At 38.8% G+C, this 16059-nt stretch overlaps 1 protein-coding gene across 1 annotated transcript in view; it reads left to right on the forward strand.

Moving 5' to 3' along the window:
• Nucleotides 1–6414, forward strand: part of LOC132829086 (A disintegrin and metalloproteinase with thrombospondin motifs 3-like) — a 268759-nt gene extending 262345 nt beyond the window's left edge. Inside the window, exon 22 of the mRNA XM_060846397.1 lies at nt 5557–6414. Coding sequence (XP_060702380.1) covers nt 5557–6059 — 503 coding nt within the window. The 3' untranslated portion in view covers nt 6060–6414. The remainder of the gene's footprint in view (nt 1–5556) is intronic.
• The last annotated feature ends 9645 nt before the right edge of the window (nt 6415–16059 follow it).

Consider the following 16059-nt stretch of genomic DNA (forward strand, 5'->3'; position numbering starts at 1 on the left):
GCTCATGTTTCTTTTATACATTACTTTGAAGAATTTTGTTTATTCATGATACAGTTATTGGAAATGGGGAAATAAACTGTTTGAATGTCACATTTAGTTGGGTCTCATGTGACGAAACTTGCAGGAATACACCTGAATGCAGTCAGCAGCTTTTGTGTGACTCATTGCTTTGTGAACTAAATGGAAATGTTGTCAGTTTTCCAGCTCTGAAAGAATGCACCGAACTATTAAAAGTCACATTTGTGACTTTTTAATAGTTTACATTATTAATATATAAATGCAGAAATCATTTTGCAACTGTCTTAATTAAAAAAAAGCTGGTGACTTTTTGTCAGAGAAGACAGTTGCAAAATGATTTCTGCATTTATATATTACTAACGTAAACTATTCTTTATTTATTCATACTGTTTGCCTTTGCCCTTGTCTCCAATTTAAAATCCATTGAAAGACAGATTATGAGTGACCTGTGACTTTTGATATCAGAACAGACTTTGAGAAGTCTGTGGTTACTGTTATCAGGACAGGCAATGTGGGCACGGTGACTGACCCATTTGATCTGTGCAGGCTATGAGGTGCTGCTGGCTCCTGTTATCAGAACAGATGATTGTGGAATGTTTTCAGCACTTCTTAATACCATTAGGTTTTCATTAATACTCTGAGTAGACAGCTGTTTATTTCATTTTGTCTGTTATTCTGTAGAAATTAAATTAAAGATGCAATTCTCGGTCATTTTGGGGTTTTAAAAAACATTTACACAATAAGCTAAGAGATCTCACTTATTTAGTTAATGTGAGAATCTGATGGTTCGAGACTCTTAGCAATTTGCTAATACATGCTCAAATGACAGCAATAAAACAGCTGAGATTAAAGAACTGAATCTCCCGAGCAACCAACAGTTCGCCTAGCCACATGAGCGCTGAATAAGTATCTGAGCAAGAACGTTCAGAAAGTCCAGCTGTAATTAGCTACTTAATTAGGCTGTTTCCCCTGAATTCACCTCGCAGCAGATCCATCCCTGGGGTCTTTGAAATCATCAATAAGATGATAGAGCTGATCAATCAAGTTTGAAACTTAGTTTGCTGAGGAACTTAAAAAGCTCAGGTCTGTAAAATTTACCATGAAGTTTTTGGATTAAAAGAAGCCCCAAGCTGGTTCAATAATATCTATTAGGGAAAGGAGCCTTATGTAATCACTTGCTGCCAGCATGATGTACTTAATGGATATTTCAATGTTAGCCCACCTTATATGTTCTGTAATGAGTCAGGTTCATACTGAGTCAGATATGAAGACTTGTGTTAACAGCTATGTACACTAGTGTGACACCCATGAATTAAAGATAGAATCTAGGTGTTATTCTTACTTAAAACAGTTATATTATTTTCATAAAGCCCTCATTTACTGGCAGATTGCTTCCTTGCTCACTGACTAAGTGAGCATGAGTAAGGTGGAGATTGGATTAGGTTATGTTAGACTAGAATGTCACAAGCCATAATGCCACCTAGCTACCTTACAATGTCTTTCAGAGACCTGTGCAATAGTACAGCATCTTTACTTTTCCCTTTGAAGAATAAGAAACCTGTTCTGATAAATGCATACAAGCATGTATACAATTTCATTATACATTGAGATAAATGTTTTGCTGGACGTACAATATGACCAGAACTAGTCCTTATTGTGACTTGGCTGTGTAACTTTGCTCTGCAGTGAGCTTTTTTTCTTCATTCATAGGATAAGAGTTTGGCAGGCTAGGCCATCCTTAACTGTTGAGAGTCAGCTATATGAATAAACACATTGATGTGCCTCTGAAGTCACATGTAAACCATGTAGGTAAAGACAACGAAATGGTGTTTTTCTAACAGCAGTCGACGATAGTTACATGGTCTTCATTAGGCTTGCTTTTTATTCAGAATGCTTAAATTGAATTACAATTTCACCATCTGCCATGATGCAACTTGAACCCATGTCCTGGAACATTAACCTGGGTTTACAGTGCCACTACCTCCCCATTGTCATTGTGGACTGGTAAGTATCCTGTGTTATAGATATCTGGTTACTGCCAGATGTAATGTTTTTAGCAGCAGAGTCATCTGTATTTGTACAATGGACAGTTGATATATATTGCAAATGTGTCAGCTATGTTGTTGTATGATTTGACAATTATTTGTGACATTACATGATCTTGTACATAGCATCAGAGTATCTTTTCACAAATTCATGTATTTCTACTAACATCTTGAACTTTAATGCTTTATCCCGATTCAGGTTGGATAATTGTTGCATGATCCTTGCAATCTTAGACCATTTTCTCCCTTCATTCCAATAATGCATCATGTGCAAGTGGTTGGGTATGTGATTGAAGATATGTGTGGATCTGTCTTTCAAATATGTGAGTTCTAGCAAGGGTAAAACATTGAGGAGTAGTTTTTAGATTTAGTATGGCTATCCAATAGTGTTGGCAAGGAGATTTACATTAAGCAATGATGGAATTTACCATGGGAATGTTGTGTACTGCAAGATTATTAGACTTAGGGTAGTAAGGAGAGAAGGCAATGTGTTCAAAACCCCATCACTTCCTGCATATGTCTTGGAAGAGTGTACTAGTGTACTACAGACCATTGTCAGACACAATTTATTGAGGAATGCCAAACATACTAAATAGGCAATTAATTCATCAACAACTGTTGTGATCTTGCGCCATGGCTCAGAAAAAAGTCTTGTGGGGAGCGAGGGGTTGTCTCCATTGCTGAGCTGGATAGAGTTAACATGTTTTACTCAAATTGATTAATTGATGAATATTCATATTGATGCCAGACCAGTCGATAGCTTCATGTACCTATTTCTTGAGCCCATCTGACCTATGTGTATCTAGTCAAGCACATCAAGCAGAGATTGTGAAATAATCACTTGTTTATCTTTGAAAATCATATACCCAGTGAGTCCTTGTTTACTTTGGAATGGTTACAGAAAGAACCTACCTACTGAGGGATCAGCTTAATGTGTATAGGCCACCCACTGATGATGATCTTCAACTGTGCATGTGTTCATCACATCTAGCTTGCTGACTCTGTATTGCTTGGCTATAACCAAAATGAATGAGATCAATGTGGGGTAAATCTTTGAACTTGGATTTGACAATATGGCTTAGGAAGTCTATCTTTGCCCTAGTGGGATTTGAAAGTAGACTAAGAGCATTTGGAACGGCTACCTGTGAGCCTGGTTTGTCATATACTTTGAAATCGTGTCCTTGCAACTTCACAAGTAGATATTGTCATTCAGGAGGTTGCATTCTTAAGAGGTTTCAAACACTTTATGATCTGTATGAATGACGAAATGGTGACCAAATAGATATGTGTGAAATTATTTTATTCTGAAAACTACAGTGATAGTTACCCTATCTATTTTGGAGTAGTCTGCCTCTTGTCATCTTCTAATAGACTAAGATGTATCTAATTCCAATGTGGTAAACTTGGAGGGAATCATTACATTGAAAAATACATTTGGTGGAAGATATGTATTTTTGAGAGACTAAAAGATATGTTGGTGCTGTGGATATAGTGTGTCGGGGGAGATACTTCCATCACAACACGAAATAGATGGAAATTAAATATTGAAGAAAGCAGAATGTTTTTGTGAATTACCATTGTTCAGTGAAGTGGGCATTTTTTCCACATATGTTTTGGTAGGATCATGTCTCATAACATTTGAAGGTGCGTTGATGGTGATCCCAAGAAATTGATATGGCTTCTGTCAATTTGATTTGTGTGTATGCACATGTATATTGTTTACCCCCGAAAAGTGTGAAGTAATGCACTTAGGGAAGACTAACAAGGCAAGAGATTTTACTGGGGCAGAGTCAGAAATTCTCTCAACATTAAGTAACATTGCGATATACACTTGTGTTGCCAGAGCCTCCATGACTATGGGCCAAAGCTGGAAAATGGGATTAGTGCAGTCAGATCTTTTTAGACTTGCATTGACAATAATGGACTGAATGACCTCTGTTTGTGACTGCCATCTTTCTCCAAAACTCAAGTAATACAGCTACACAACCAGTGTGGTGCTCAACTTTACAAATGATGTTGTTTTTAACCCTGAAATCCAGTTCCAAATAGAGCTCATCCTGAATGTCAGTGCTGCCCTTGTGAAGAGGGTGAACGTTGGGTTGAGCACCATCATCTTTCTGATCTAATGCTATATCGTCTTTAAAGTGAATGATAGAATCAGGCTGGTCTAGGTAGACATTTTCCAGGTTTCGAGGTAGTTGCAATTTTGTGATTTGGAATCTTTGGTTTGGAATTGCTTCCTTTGTTAATTATAATGATATGTAGAGCAATGATTAAAGTTCCTGCAGTATTGGAAATATGAAATGTTCCAGGAGAAGCTGTATTGACATTTAAAATGTATATTGCTAATGCATGGGATGTCAGATTCATTGTAAGGAGTTAGTTTCTCATGAGTGGACAACACCACTCTGTGCTAATCTCTTGAGTACATCACGTGAAGATTGCTTAAAGGGATGGTATTGGTAATTGCTAAAGTGTCATTCTAGTACTACAGTGGATGTTATCTGTTGTGGGGTACATCACTTGGATGAAGGTAAAGGCTTAAATCATAGGGTGCCTTCAATGGAACCTGTTGGCATTGTTCCTTGGTTGGCCTTTATTCACATGCTGCTGTGCAGCCTTGTTGCATGATGTGATTCTCCGAGCACTTCGAATTCTTACACATTTTAGCCCAATGTTCCTTGGCGGAACATAACTTCCATATGTCACAAAATGCTAGATTATGATTTAGTGGATGAGATGGTCCACATTTCACACACAACTCGATCACTTCACTGTTCTTGTTGACAGCTACAATAATTATTGTAAAGTAATTGTAGGTGCTGCTGGATATGGGGACAGAGCAGGAATGTGTTGTTAATTTGGAGAATCGGCAATGAACACATTGAATGGTGCAGCAGACTTAGAAAATAAATTATAAATCTCTCTTAATAATAGCACCACTGACACTAGGAGGATATGTGGTGTGAATATCTGTCTCCCAAAGCCCATTTTCACAGTTCCACTGTTCTTATACATCTCAAATAAGGAAATGGAGACTTCGCTTTGGTTATTATTTCAGTAATGATACCATTGCAATAGACACCTTAGTAAAAACACTAGCCCTTTGAATATTAATTAAATCCATAAACAATATCAACATGAACGTACAGGCCAGAATCATCTCTCTCTGATGTACAATATAACCAAAGTTGTGAAACGAAGGAGTTCCGACATAATTGGAAGAGTATATTGAACTAGGCAAAAGTGCGGACTTCAAATGCTAGAAACCAGAGTTTAGATCAGAGTGGTGCTGGAAAAGCACAGCAGGTCAGGTAGCATCAGAGTATATTGAACTGTCCAGTTTCACTCCATTGGAAACTGGGACATTTGGTTGCTTGGCCACAAGGTGTTTGAAATTTAATGAACATTATTCTGATTATATTGATTAATCTCAGAATATTTTACTCTCCTAATCTGAACAAACTTTGATTTCATTTTATTTACCCTGCAGATGAGCCTTGCCTGCGAGATAAGTCTATATTCTGTCAGATGGAAGTGCTAGCTCGCTATTGCTCCATCCCAGGCTACAACAAACTCTGCTGTGAATCGTGTGGCAAGCGCAGTAGCACCCTGCCTCCCTCCTTATTTACTGGTGCTGCGGAAATAGAGGATGAAATGGCAGAATCTGACCACAAGATGACACCAACTCACCCTCCTGACTCCACATCCAGGAGCAGAAGTTTGCAAGGCAGCAGGTTAGCCAGAGAAAAGAATACCAAGCCTAGAGCAGTCACTCCAGGACGAGGCAAAACAAAAGGTCCAAACTCCTCCCAGAAAAAGACACCTGCGGTTGGTTGGCCTCACAGATTGGTGGCTTCACAGTATCAGCCTCATTTATTTCAAGACGATCCTATTGCCATCGGCAACAGCTCCACAGCTACCCATGCATCAGTTGGAGTGGCAGAGCCATCAGAAAGAAATGCTGCATCACAATCTCCTGAGGCAGAGACATGAAGTAAGGTTCTTATGTCTGATACATCTGAGGAAAAAAAAAACAACCATTCAACAAGAATCAATTATAGACATCATGGTGCACGTCTGATTTGAAAATGACTTTCTGCATTTTCAGTGAACCTAAACTGTCACTCTTTTCTCGAAAAAGAATACTTTGAAGTCGTAAAGTGCTGGCACTTTGCTCCATGTCATTAAATTGGCCAACATCCAATTTTTTTTGGGATCACTTAAACAAAGACCAAAGATTTTTTCAATGAAGAGGAGATATCCAGGTTTGCTGGTGTTGCGTTTGTAAAGGATTATGACTACATTTTACATATCATCTGAGGTTAAAAGAATCAAAGCAAGGAATCAAGTTGAGATGCTCAATTTCTTTGAGTTTACAGTGTCAAGTTGTTACAAATAGTATTCAGTCAAGTGTAAGTGAATTAGATATTATTTAAGGCATTTGCGGCTGTTCTGTAAATACTGTGTATGTAAGTCAGTATTATATTTTAAGTATGCAAGTTGTTTTGTGAGTTTTTTTTACCAATGTTACATAACCATTTCTAAATTTCACTATATATTAGGTGTTGAAAAACTGCCATGGACCAAAAAGAATTACTGGTCCTTTTACAATTTTAATTTGGCAGTAACTACAGACAGATTTCCCAATCCTTTTGGTGCTAGGCAAAATATATTGCAAATCTAAAATAAGCGTTGATTTGGAATTACTCAGCAGGTCAGTATGCACCCACGCAAAGAAAGGTGTGTGTAATATCCTGGTGAACACTTACATTGAAAAGAGGATATCTGATGAGTTTCCTTCCAGGAAGCGATGGATTTGCTGGACCTTTCCAGAATTTTCTCTTTTCCTTTATCTTGTTGGGCAGATCAACAGTTTGTAGCCAGTTATTGAAGCTGGTATGTAGAAACACAGCAGAGAGGAGCAGGAATGGGCTATTCCACATGATCATGGCTTATCATCAAGTTCACTGCTCTAAGCCTGCCCTCCCCACAAATTATTTGATCCCTTCAGCCACAAGAGCTTTAACTACCTCTTTCTTGAAAACACATAATATTTTGGCCTCAACCATTTCCTGTAATAGTAAATTTCACAGGCTAACCATACTCTCAGTGAAGAAATTTCTCTTCATCTCGATCCTAAAAGGTTTACCCCTTATCATTAAACCATGGCTCCTGGTTCTGGATTCCCTCACCATCAGGAACATCCTTCCTGTATCTAACCTGATAGAAGACCAGTTAGGATTTTAAAGATTTCTCTGATATCCCACCTCTTCATCTCCATCTAACTGCCAGTGAATATAATTCTCACTGACTCAATCTCTCCTCATATATCAGTCCTGCCATCACAGGAATCAATTTGTTAAACCTTCTGTAATATCCTTCCTCAGTTATTCCCTCTGTAAGATCCTCCCTCAGTTAAGGAGCCCAAAACTGCACACTGTATTCCAGGTATGATCTCACCGATGCCCTGTATATTACAGCAAGACATCCTTGTTTGTGTATTTGAATCCTCTCGCTAAGAAGGCCAACATACATAGAGCATAGAACTATACACTACAGGAATGGGCCCTTCGGTCCATGATATGGTGAACATGAAGCCAAATTAAACTAATCCCTTCTACCTACCCTTGGTCCATATCCCTCCATTCTTTGCATCTTCAAATGCTTGTCTAAAAATCTCTTAAAAGCCCCTATTCTATCTCTTTCCACCACCACCCCTGGCAGTGTGTGCCAGGCTCCTACCACTCTCTGTGTAAAAAAACATGCCCCTCATATCTCTTTTGAACATTCCCTCTCTCATCTTAAATGCATGCTCCCTATTTTTAGACAGTTCAACTCTGGGAGAAAGATTCTGATCATCAACCCTATCTATACCTTTCATAATTTTATAGATGTCTGTCAAGTTGCTCTTCAACCTCTGCGCTCCAGAGAAAACAACCTGAGTTTTTCTAGCCTCTCTTTATAGCTCATATCCTCTAATCCTGGTAAACCTCTTCTGCATCCTCTCCACAGCCTCTACATCCTTCTTTACTGACTCCTGTACCTGATTGTTTACAGTCCAAATCACACTGAAGCATCTCTGCATTCTCCTCACAGCTCATCCTCACACCCAGCTTTATGTCATCTGCAAATTTTGAAATATTACATTTAATTCCCTCATTAAAATCATTAACCTGCATTGTGAATAGCTAGGATCTGGTTCCAATCACTGCAGCACCCCATGACTCACTCATTTATTCCTACATTTTGTCATCTCTCTGCTAACCAATCTTCTATCCATCTCAGAACACTACCCCAATTCCATGCACTTTAATTTTGCATTAATTTCTTATATGAGATTTTGCCGAAAGTCATTTGAAATGCTTCACTCCATTGGCTCTTCCTGATCAACTCTTTTGGGTCACATCATTGAAGAATTCCATTAAGTTTGTCGAGTAAGATTTCCCTTTTGTAAATCTGTGCTAGCTGTGTTTTAAATGCTCTGCTATAAAATCCTTGACAATGGACATTAATTATATATTTTTAAATGTAAAATGCAACTGCATCTTCATTCTGGACTAATGTATTCCAGGGCTTAACTTCTTTAACAAAAACAGAAATTGCTGGAGAAACTCAGCAGGTCTGGCAGCACCTGTGAAAAGAAAGCAGAGTTAACATTTCCAGTCCTGCGTCCTCTCTTCAGAATTTTCTTTAACCTCATTTTTGCCCACAGTGATAGCAATAGAAAGTTTGAGAAAGTAACCTTTTAAAACGTTTTTTAATCCTAACTGTCATTCATTCCTGGGCATTACAATTCATATTATGTATGTACAAAGTACAGCATCAGGATCTGGAAAATTTGATCAGTCAATTAAATAGCCTTATCTGAATGGATAGCAGTGTTCCAATCAAAAAAACATGGATCGGTGACAATCTCCACCAATCTTCAGGAGATACAATATAAACCGAAGTACTACAGTGGTTATGAACTAATTTTCTTCCACTTCAACAGTGTTGCTTTTATGTGCAAAATAGAATAGGATATTCCTGTGACAATTGGCAAGCAATATTATTACTTACTTAGAAGCATACACGAGGACGGAACCGTTTTTAAAATGGTGAGCTGGTTGCATCAAATTAAAAGCAATGTAAAAAAAACACACAGGATGAGAGGATAATGAAGTGACCTGATCAAAAAGGGATAGGTAGGATAGGAAATTTGGATGCACATAGTGGTACACTATGGAAGAATGTTTGCTATTGTCCTGTGAGTAGTCAAATAGCATCCGGTCAATTCTATGCCTTTAAAGAATTGCTGCTAGTTTCTTGCAAGGCTTCTGAAGGCTAATGGATCTAGTGTTTAATTTGTAAAATGATAACCCTGAGCTTCACACGGTAGAGAACTTATTTAAGAATCTCTCTTCTCCCTATAAATGGAAAGAAAATGATTTATTTGCCTTATTTGCTTTCTTTTGTACAATAATATAGGTGCCTGTTTTATTCTGACCATACACTACTGACACTGTTTGTTGTATTGGGGAGCACATAGCAATAAAAATAACAACCGAGTTAACGTCCTTTGAAATTTTTTGAATTTGTCTTGTCGATTGTGATTGTGCTATTTAATTTTCCTGCCCCTTCCTTCACTGCTGATCTGCCTGGTGACTTTCTCATGCTGACTGGTGCCTCTCAGTGAAATCTTTCCAGCCCCCATGGATTTTTTTTACTGGACACTTGAGGTCACTGTGTAAGGTCACATACAGCAGTTTGTAATTGCGGGTGACTTTCACCTCATGCTGCACACCTACATCAGCTGAACGTTGGAGGTAATGTGGTACAAGATACATCACTATCTCTGTGTCAGGAGCTGCGGGATCAAGCCCAATACTAGAACTAATTGGCCTGGGAAGCAATGTTTCATGATACTATTCAATAGACCGATAATGAAATAAACCACCAAATGGAAAAAATAACGTTTGCGTGGATATATCTTAAAAACACCTGACCTAACTGACTTTCCTTGGATTCCATTTACTGTTATATCAATGACAGTAACTTGAAAAGGATGTTCAGTTACCATTTAATAGTAGCTCCTGAAGTATTCTTTTTCTCAAATAAAGACCTATTAGCATGTAGTATTGGTACATAAAGTCAACTATAGGCCGTAGCTCACTAATAGTGCTCTTTTCTGAGTCAGAATTTAATGTGCTCAGACCCCACTCCAGAGATTCAAACCTGATATGCTAATAAGATGTCAGATTTCTGATGTGTTAATAGGCAGAGGTTTGTCTGTAAACAGCTTTGTTAACATCTTTCTATTATCTCCTTTCTGTGACGAGGGAAAAAAGTGCATAAAGTCTCTTGTATGAGAAGCCCTTCAACTCTGGGACCATTCTAATAAATCTCATCCACACCCTCTCCAAGTCCTTCATGAAGCGTGGAGCCAAACATTGGTCAAAACAATCCAGGAAAGGCCAAGAACGTGTTACATAAATGTTTCTCATCGCTTATTGTTTGGTACTCCAAGGATCTAACCAGGACATCATACCAAACCAATATTTCTGAGGGCATCAAAGAGCAATATGGAATCATCTGGTTTTCTGTTGATCCAATTCCCCTTTTGTAAGGTTTTAAGTACCTGAAGAAAATGTTTGCTTTATTTAAATAAAGAATTCAATATTTTAAGAGATTCAAATGAAATGAATGGTCTTTTACCAGAGAGTAATATAGCAAATCGTGTGATAGAAACCTATAACTTTATTTCATTTCAACATCAATCCTGAGGATTATCCATGATGGATAATAGGTGAATTAGTATGGAAGGTAAAATGACAAGATGACTGGGAGGCATGGCTTAGAAATAAATTGGCATAGAAGCTATAAAGGGTCATGGGGATTACTAGGAGGTCATGAATTGACACTTATTTGGGGTAGAAATTCTACAGGGATAATAGTAGAGGGATCATACCCAGGAATAAGTTACATTAAGTTGGTCGAGGATTACAAGGGGCCAAGAGGATGGGCAGTGGATATAATTTGGCCCAGAAAGTATAAGGGACAAAGGTGATGTTTAGAGGTGCAGAGATTACCATGGAGAACATGAAGGGCCGCTGAGCTGGGGGAGGAATATTGGTTGGCACAGGTTATGAGGGACTATGGAGTGTGATTAGAAGGGCATAGACTGAAATCAAGGACGTGTGGGCAGTGAGAGATATGGGGTGACATGATGTATCATGAGTTCCAACTCCATTGAGTCCTCAGAGTCATCAACCACTCCTCATATGACAAGCCCTCCTTCCTAGGATCACTCTCATAAATCTCCTCTGGGCTCCCTCTAAAGCCAGTACATCCTTCCTTAGATACAGGGTCCAAAACAGCTCACAATGTTCCAAATTGGGTCTGATCAGAACTTTATACGACTTCAGCATTACATCCCTGCTCTTGTGTTTGAGGAAGTTCCCCCAAGTTGGACTTGCGGGATTAATTCCAAATCTGGGACTAAACATTCAAAAATGTGTCCCAGAGGTATAAGCGTATGTCATCTCCCCAGCTCCCTCTAATTCCTCACCGTTTGGGAATGACCTGCTAGGATAGCTACCATGGTCAGGTCACGCAATATTCACCGAGGTATCTTCCAAGCTCACAAGACCCACTTTAGGATCTATGATTAAGATTTCTATGATTTCTGGTGATAATTATTTGAAATTCCCATGTCAAAAGTGGAAATTAGGGCTTGAATTTAAAGCCTTCCAAGAGGGAAATAATCACAAAAAATCAGTAACTCTTGAAAATGAACATACTTGTCATGTTGAACCTCGATGTTGAAATATACAAAGAAGTTGGACCAGTGTTTCTCACTATTTATACTGGCTTTTTTTTCTGGGTAACTCTTTGATGATATTGATAACATCCCATACTAACCTCATCACCCTCCTCTTCAATTTATGCAAAATACTCCAGATGGTGGAAATCTGAAACAAACACAGAAAATGCTGGAGAGATTCAACAGGTCTGGAACCATCTGTGAAGAGAGGAAACAGAGTTAATGTTTTGAGTCCAGTATGACTTCTCCAGAACTGTTATACATTATTTAAAATATTCCTGATGAAGGGCTTATGACCGAAACGTCGATTGCCCTGCAGCTCAAATGCTACCTGACTGGCTGTGCTTTTCCAGCACCACACTTTTCAATGATACACAATTTATTTAGCTGTTGAATAAGCATCCATCACACATGGAGACTTAGTCTGCAAATATACATCTGGTGTCATCTACTTATTTCCTGAGAGTGTGGAGAAATAGAGCTGTCAGTTTGTGCTTTGAGAAATGCAGATGCTGGGTTTGCAAAGTTCTTTGGGTTTTTTGGTACAACACTCTATGGAGTACCACTGTAGATTCTTCCATTAGTTCCAAACAATTGGCAATATTTCAACTTCTGTGGCCTTGCAATATTCAAATTGAGATAGTCTAGTCACAATCAAAGTGGTTAATGATGAAATCAACTGTTCACTCTGTTTATAGTACAAGTCTATCATTTCCTTTGTTAATCTTTTCTCCAAATTGCAACTAACATTTCTAATAAATACCCAGATAAGTTGAAATCCAAGCACCTTGCCATGTCCCACGCCTCTCCATAATGATGTAAAATGTCCGGGACTTTCCTCAGGCCCATGTTTATTGTAATTATCCTTTATTCACAAGTTTGTCTGATAGATTTAAGGAGCCTTATAAACTTTCAGGATTTATTGAATGCTTTGGAATAGGTTAGCTCTAATTCGAAAAGCAAAATCATCTTTCTTAACTGTAATTAGTACAAGAATTTCAGACATTACATCCCCAGCTCTTTAGTTAAGTAAACGCATCTGCGGATTATAGCTCTTATATGTCTAGCTGTTAATCTCTTTGGGCAACAAGGCTACAATTTTTTAATGCATTTATCCCATTATCTGCAGTTAAACTTCCATTCCTAAATCTAAAAATAAATGAACTAGATATTTACAATAAAATTACTGAAACTGTATCACACATTAAGCTTGTGGCTCTGAGCTTTTTAAAATCTTCAGTTAAACCATTAGTTCTTGGGATATGACAGACAGGTATGGGCCCATTTACTATGATTGTCAATTTAAAAATGGCTTTTACAATACAGTACACTACCCTTAAATTTACACTCACTTTAAATTAACTCACTTCTTAGTGAAGGAATAGCAATAGAAATATGTGTTCAGTGGGTTTTGCAAGTTTCAAGTTATTTTTTAGGATAAGGCATGGATAACAACACCTAATGTAATATCCCCAACCTGCAGAAACTCTGTTCTTCAGAAAGGTCAGGTAGATTAAGGTTCTATCTGTACAACCAGTCATCAGGGTTGTATATCATCCCTTATCAACCCTTTTCATGTCCACCTGCTCCAAGTTCTGCTGAAACACATCATCACTATTGTATGTAGTGATAGACTTCCTCTGCTGATATGCTGTCAAACAGATTCAATTTGCCTCCCAACATAATCTCGTCAATTTGGAAGTCTCAAAAGGATTTTTAAAAAGCTCTGTCCATGCCAGAATTCTCTGAGAACTGTTACACCAGCTGCAATAATTTCTTTTTACAACAAGTTATAACAAATTTTAAGATACCCTCATGTACTGCTCAAAATTGCTCCCATTTTGCTGAGTAGTTTAACAAGCTCTGACAAACTCAAGCCACATGTTTTATATAAGGAGAACAAACTGAAAAGTGATTTACAAAAAGTTCATCATTGTTTCCAAAAGTTATTCATTGTGCCACATTAACTGGAGTTCCTAATCAGCAAAAATATCTATACCCCATAAGTTCCCTTAATACCCTGAAAACTTCAATCATCTCAATTCCAAATTCAAGAGACTACAGATCCAGTTTGTTTAATCTCTCCTCGTAGCTGAACACTTCGGATTCAGTTACTGTTGTAGTAAAGTTCTCTGTCTCTCAGGAAGGCCGTATCCTTCTGAAGATATGATACACAGAAATACTCACAGTACTTCATGTCTGGTCTAATCAAGACTTTGTGCTGTCGCAGCATGACTTTGAATATTTTGTATTCTAATTCTCAAGATATAAAAATCAGTATTCTAGTAGACATTTTAATTACAATTTAATGAACAATAACAAAAAAGGAATGATATTCCCAGGTTTCCAAATCTTTTTTGGACTTTCTTTGTTTCCAGCTTTTCATAATTGAAAAATATGTTGTCTTATCTGTTTGAGGTTGAAAATACACAAGTTCACATTTTCCAAATTAAAATCATTTACTACAGTTCTACCATTCATTAGCTCTACATTTTTGTAATTTTATGGTTCTGTATTTCTGCCAATCCTTGTCTTCCACAAATGTGGATATAAGGCTTTTACTTCCTTCATCACTTTCATAAATGAATTCCCTTGGGTTGCTCTGGGCCAAGCGGTAATAGAACCATCATTGCAACAGGGATTAGGACAGCGATGGGACTGTATCTGTGGTGAGCTGTGTTCCAGGAAATGTCAGATAAAGTACAGTTGAGGACAAAGAATTCTGCATTTCTGACTCGCACTCCTTTGTCTAGCTCATAATTGTAGTAATTCTCTGCTTGCTCACTGATGGTGTGTCTGTCTCATTTTCCTCTGTGTTTAAAGATGAATGCTCCCCTCTCTGTTTTCTTTCTCACCAGCATGAATGTAGTTTGAATCTCACCAATGGTTACGATGCTGAGATCTGGTAGGCCTGCCACATTGTAACACTCCACCCCATCTTAATGAAGCTAACCTACAGGATGAGTGGGCAACTGTTCAACCTTTGATGTCTGAGGGACAGTGGGTTTGAATTCCAAACCTCAAGCCAGCACTAACCACATGTACAGCAGAACACTTCAAACCCCTGGAGAGTTATCACCAGCACTGCTTTCACAAAACCCTATAAAACCACAGACAGGATAGGCATATCCACGTGAGCATTCTTTCCCAGGCCAATATCCCTCAGGATTGAGATGCTGGCAGTGGGCAGATCACATTGACCACATGCCCGAGACAGGAGGACTGCAGGTGCTGGAAGCCAGAGTCAATAAAGGTGAAGCTGGAAGAGCACAGCAGGTCAGACAGCATCCAAGGAGGCGGATAGTAAACGGTTTGGGCCGAAACCCTTCGTCAGTCATAGCAGGGAGGATGTGGCATGGTGGTTCAGTGGTTAGCACTGCTTTCTCACAGTGCCATGGACCTAGGTTCAATTCCACTCTCAGGTGAACTCTGTATGTGTGGAGTTTGCATATTCTCTCTGTGTCTGTATGGGTTTCCCCCAGGTGCTCTGCTTTCCTCCCACAGTCCAAAGATGGGTTAGGTGGGTTGGACATGTTAAATTGCCTATAGTGTGCAGGCTGGGTGGGTTGGTCATGGGAAATGCAGGGATTGATGGATGCTTTTTGTGGGTGGCATGGTGGTTAGCACTGCTGCCTCACAGCGCCAGAGACTCGGGTTCAATTCCCGCCTCAGGCGACTCTCTGTGTGGAGTTTGCACATTCTCCCCGTGTCTGCGTGGGTTTCCTCCGGGTACTCTGGTTTCCTCCCACAGTCCAAAAATGTGCAGGTTAGGTGAATTAGCAATGCTAAATTGCCCATAGTGTTAGGTGAAAGGGTAAATGTAGGAGTATGGGTCTGGGTGATATACGTTTTGGCAGGTTGGTGTGGACCTGTTGGGCCGAAGGGCCTGTTTCCATACTGTAAGTAATCTAAAAAATCTAAATCAAACATAACCCTCATTTCCACCTTAGCCTCAGGCTCAATTATTGCAAATGTCTCCTGTGCATGGAGTGGAATAGGTGTATGTTGTTCGTGGGTCTGGAAGTGAAACAAACAGCATCAATTCACACACTAGACCATGTAAGGAGCCCACACACTTAGAAGGTACAGATGGTTGCACACTTGTGTGTTTTTTTGAATTTAGGAGAGTGGTATATGTCATTACTAATCCTCCATCATGTGTGCCAGACATGAACCAACTTAGAGAAAGGT

Source organism: Hemiscyllium ocellatum, chromosome 2 (genome assembly GCF_020745735.1).
Source record: "Hemiscyllium ocellatum isolate sHemOce1 chromosome 2, sHemOce1.pat.X.cur, whole genome shotgun sequence".
Lineage (NCBI taxonomy): Eukaryota > Metazoa > Chordata > Chondrichthyes > Orectolobiformes > Hemiscylliidae > Hemiscyllium > Hemiscyllium ocellatum.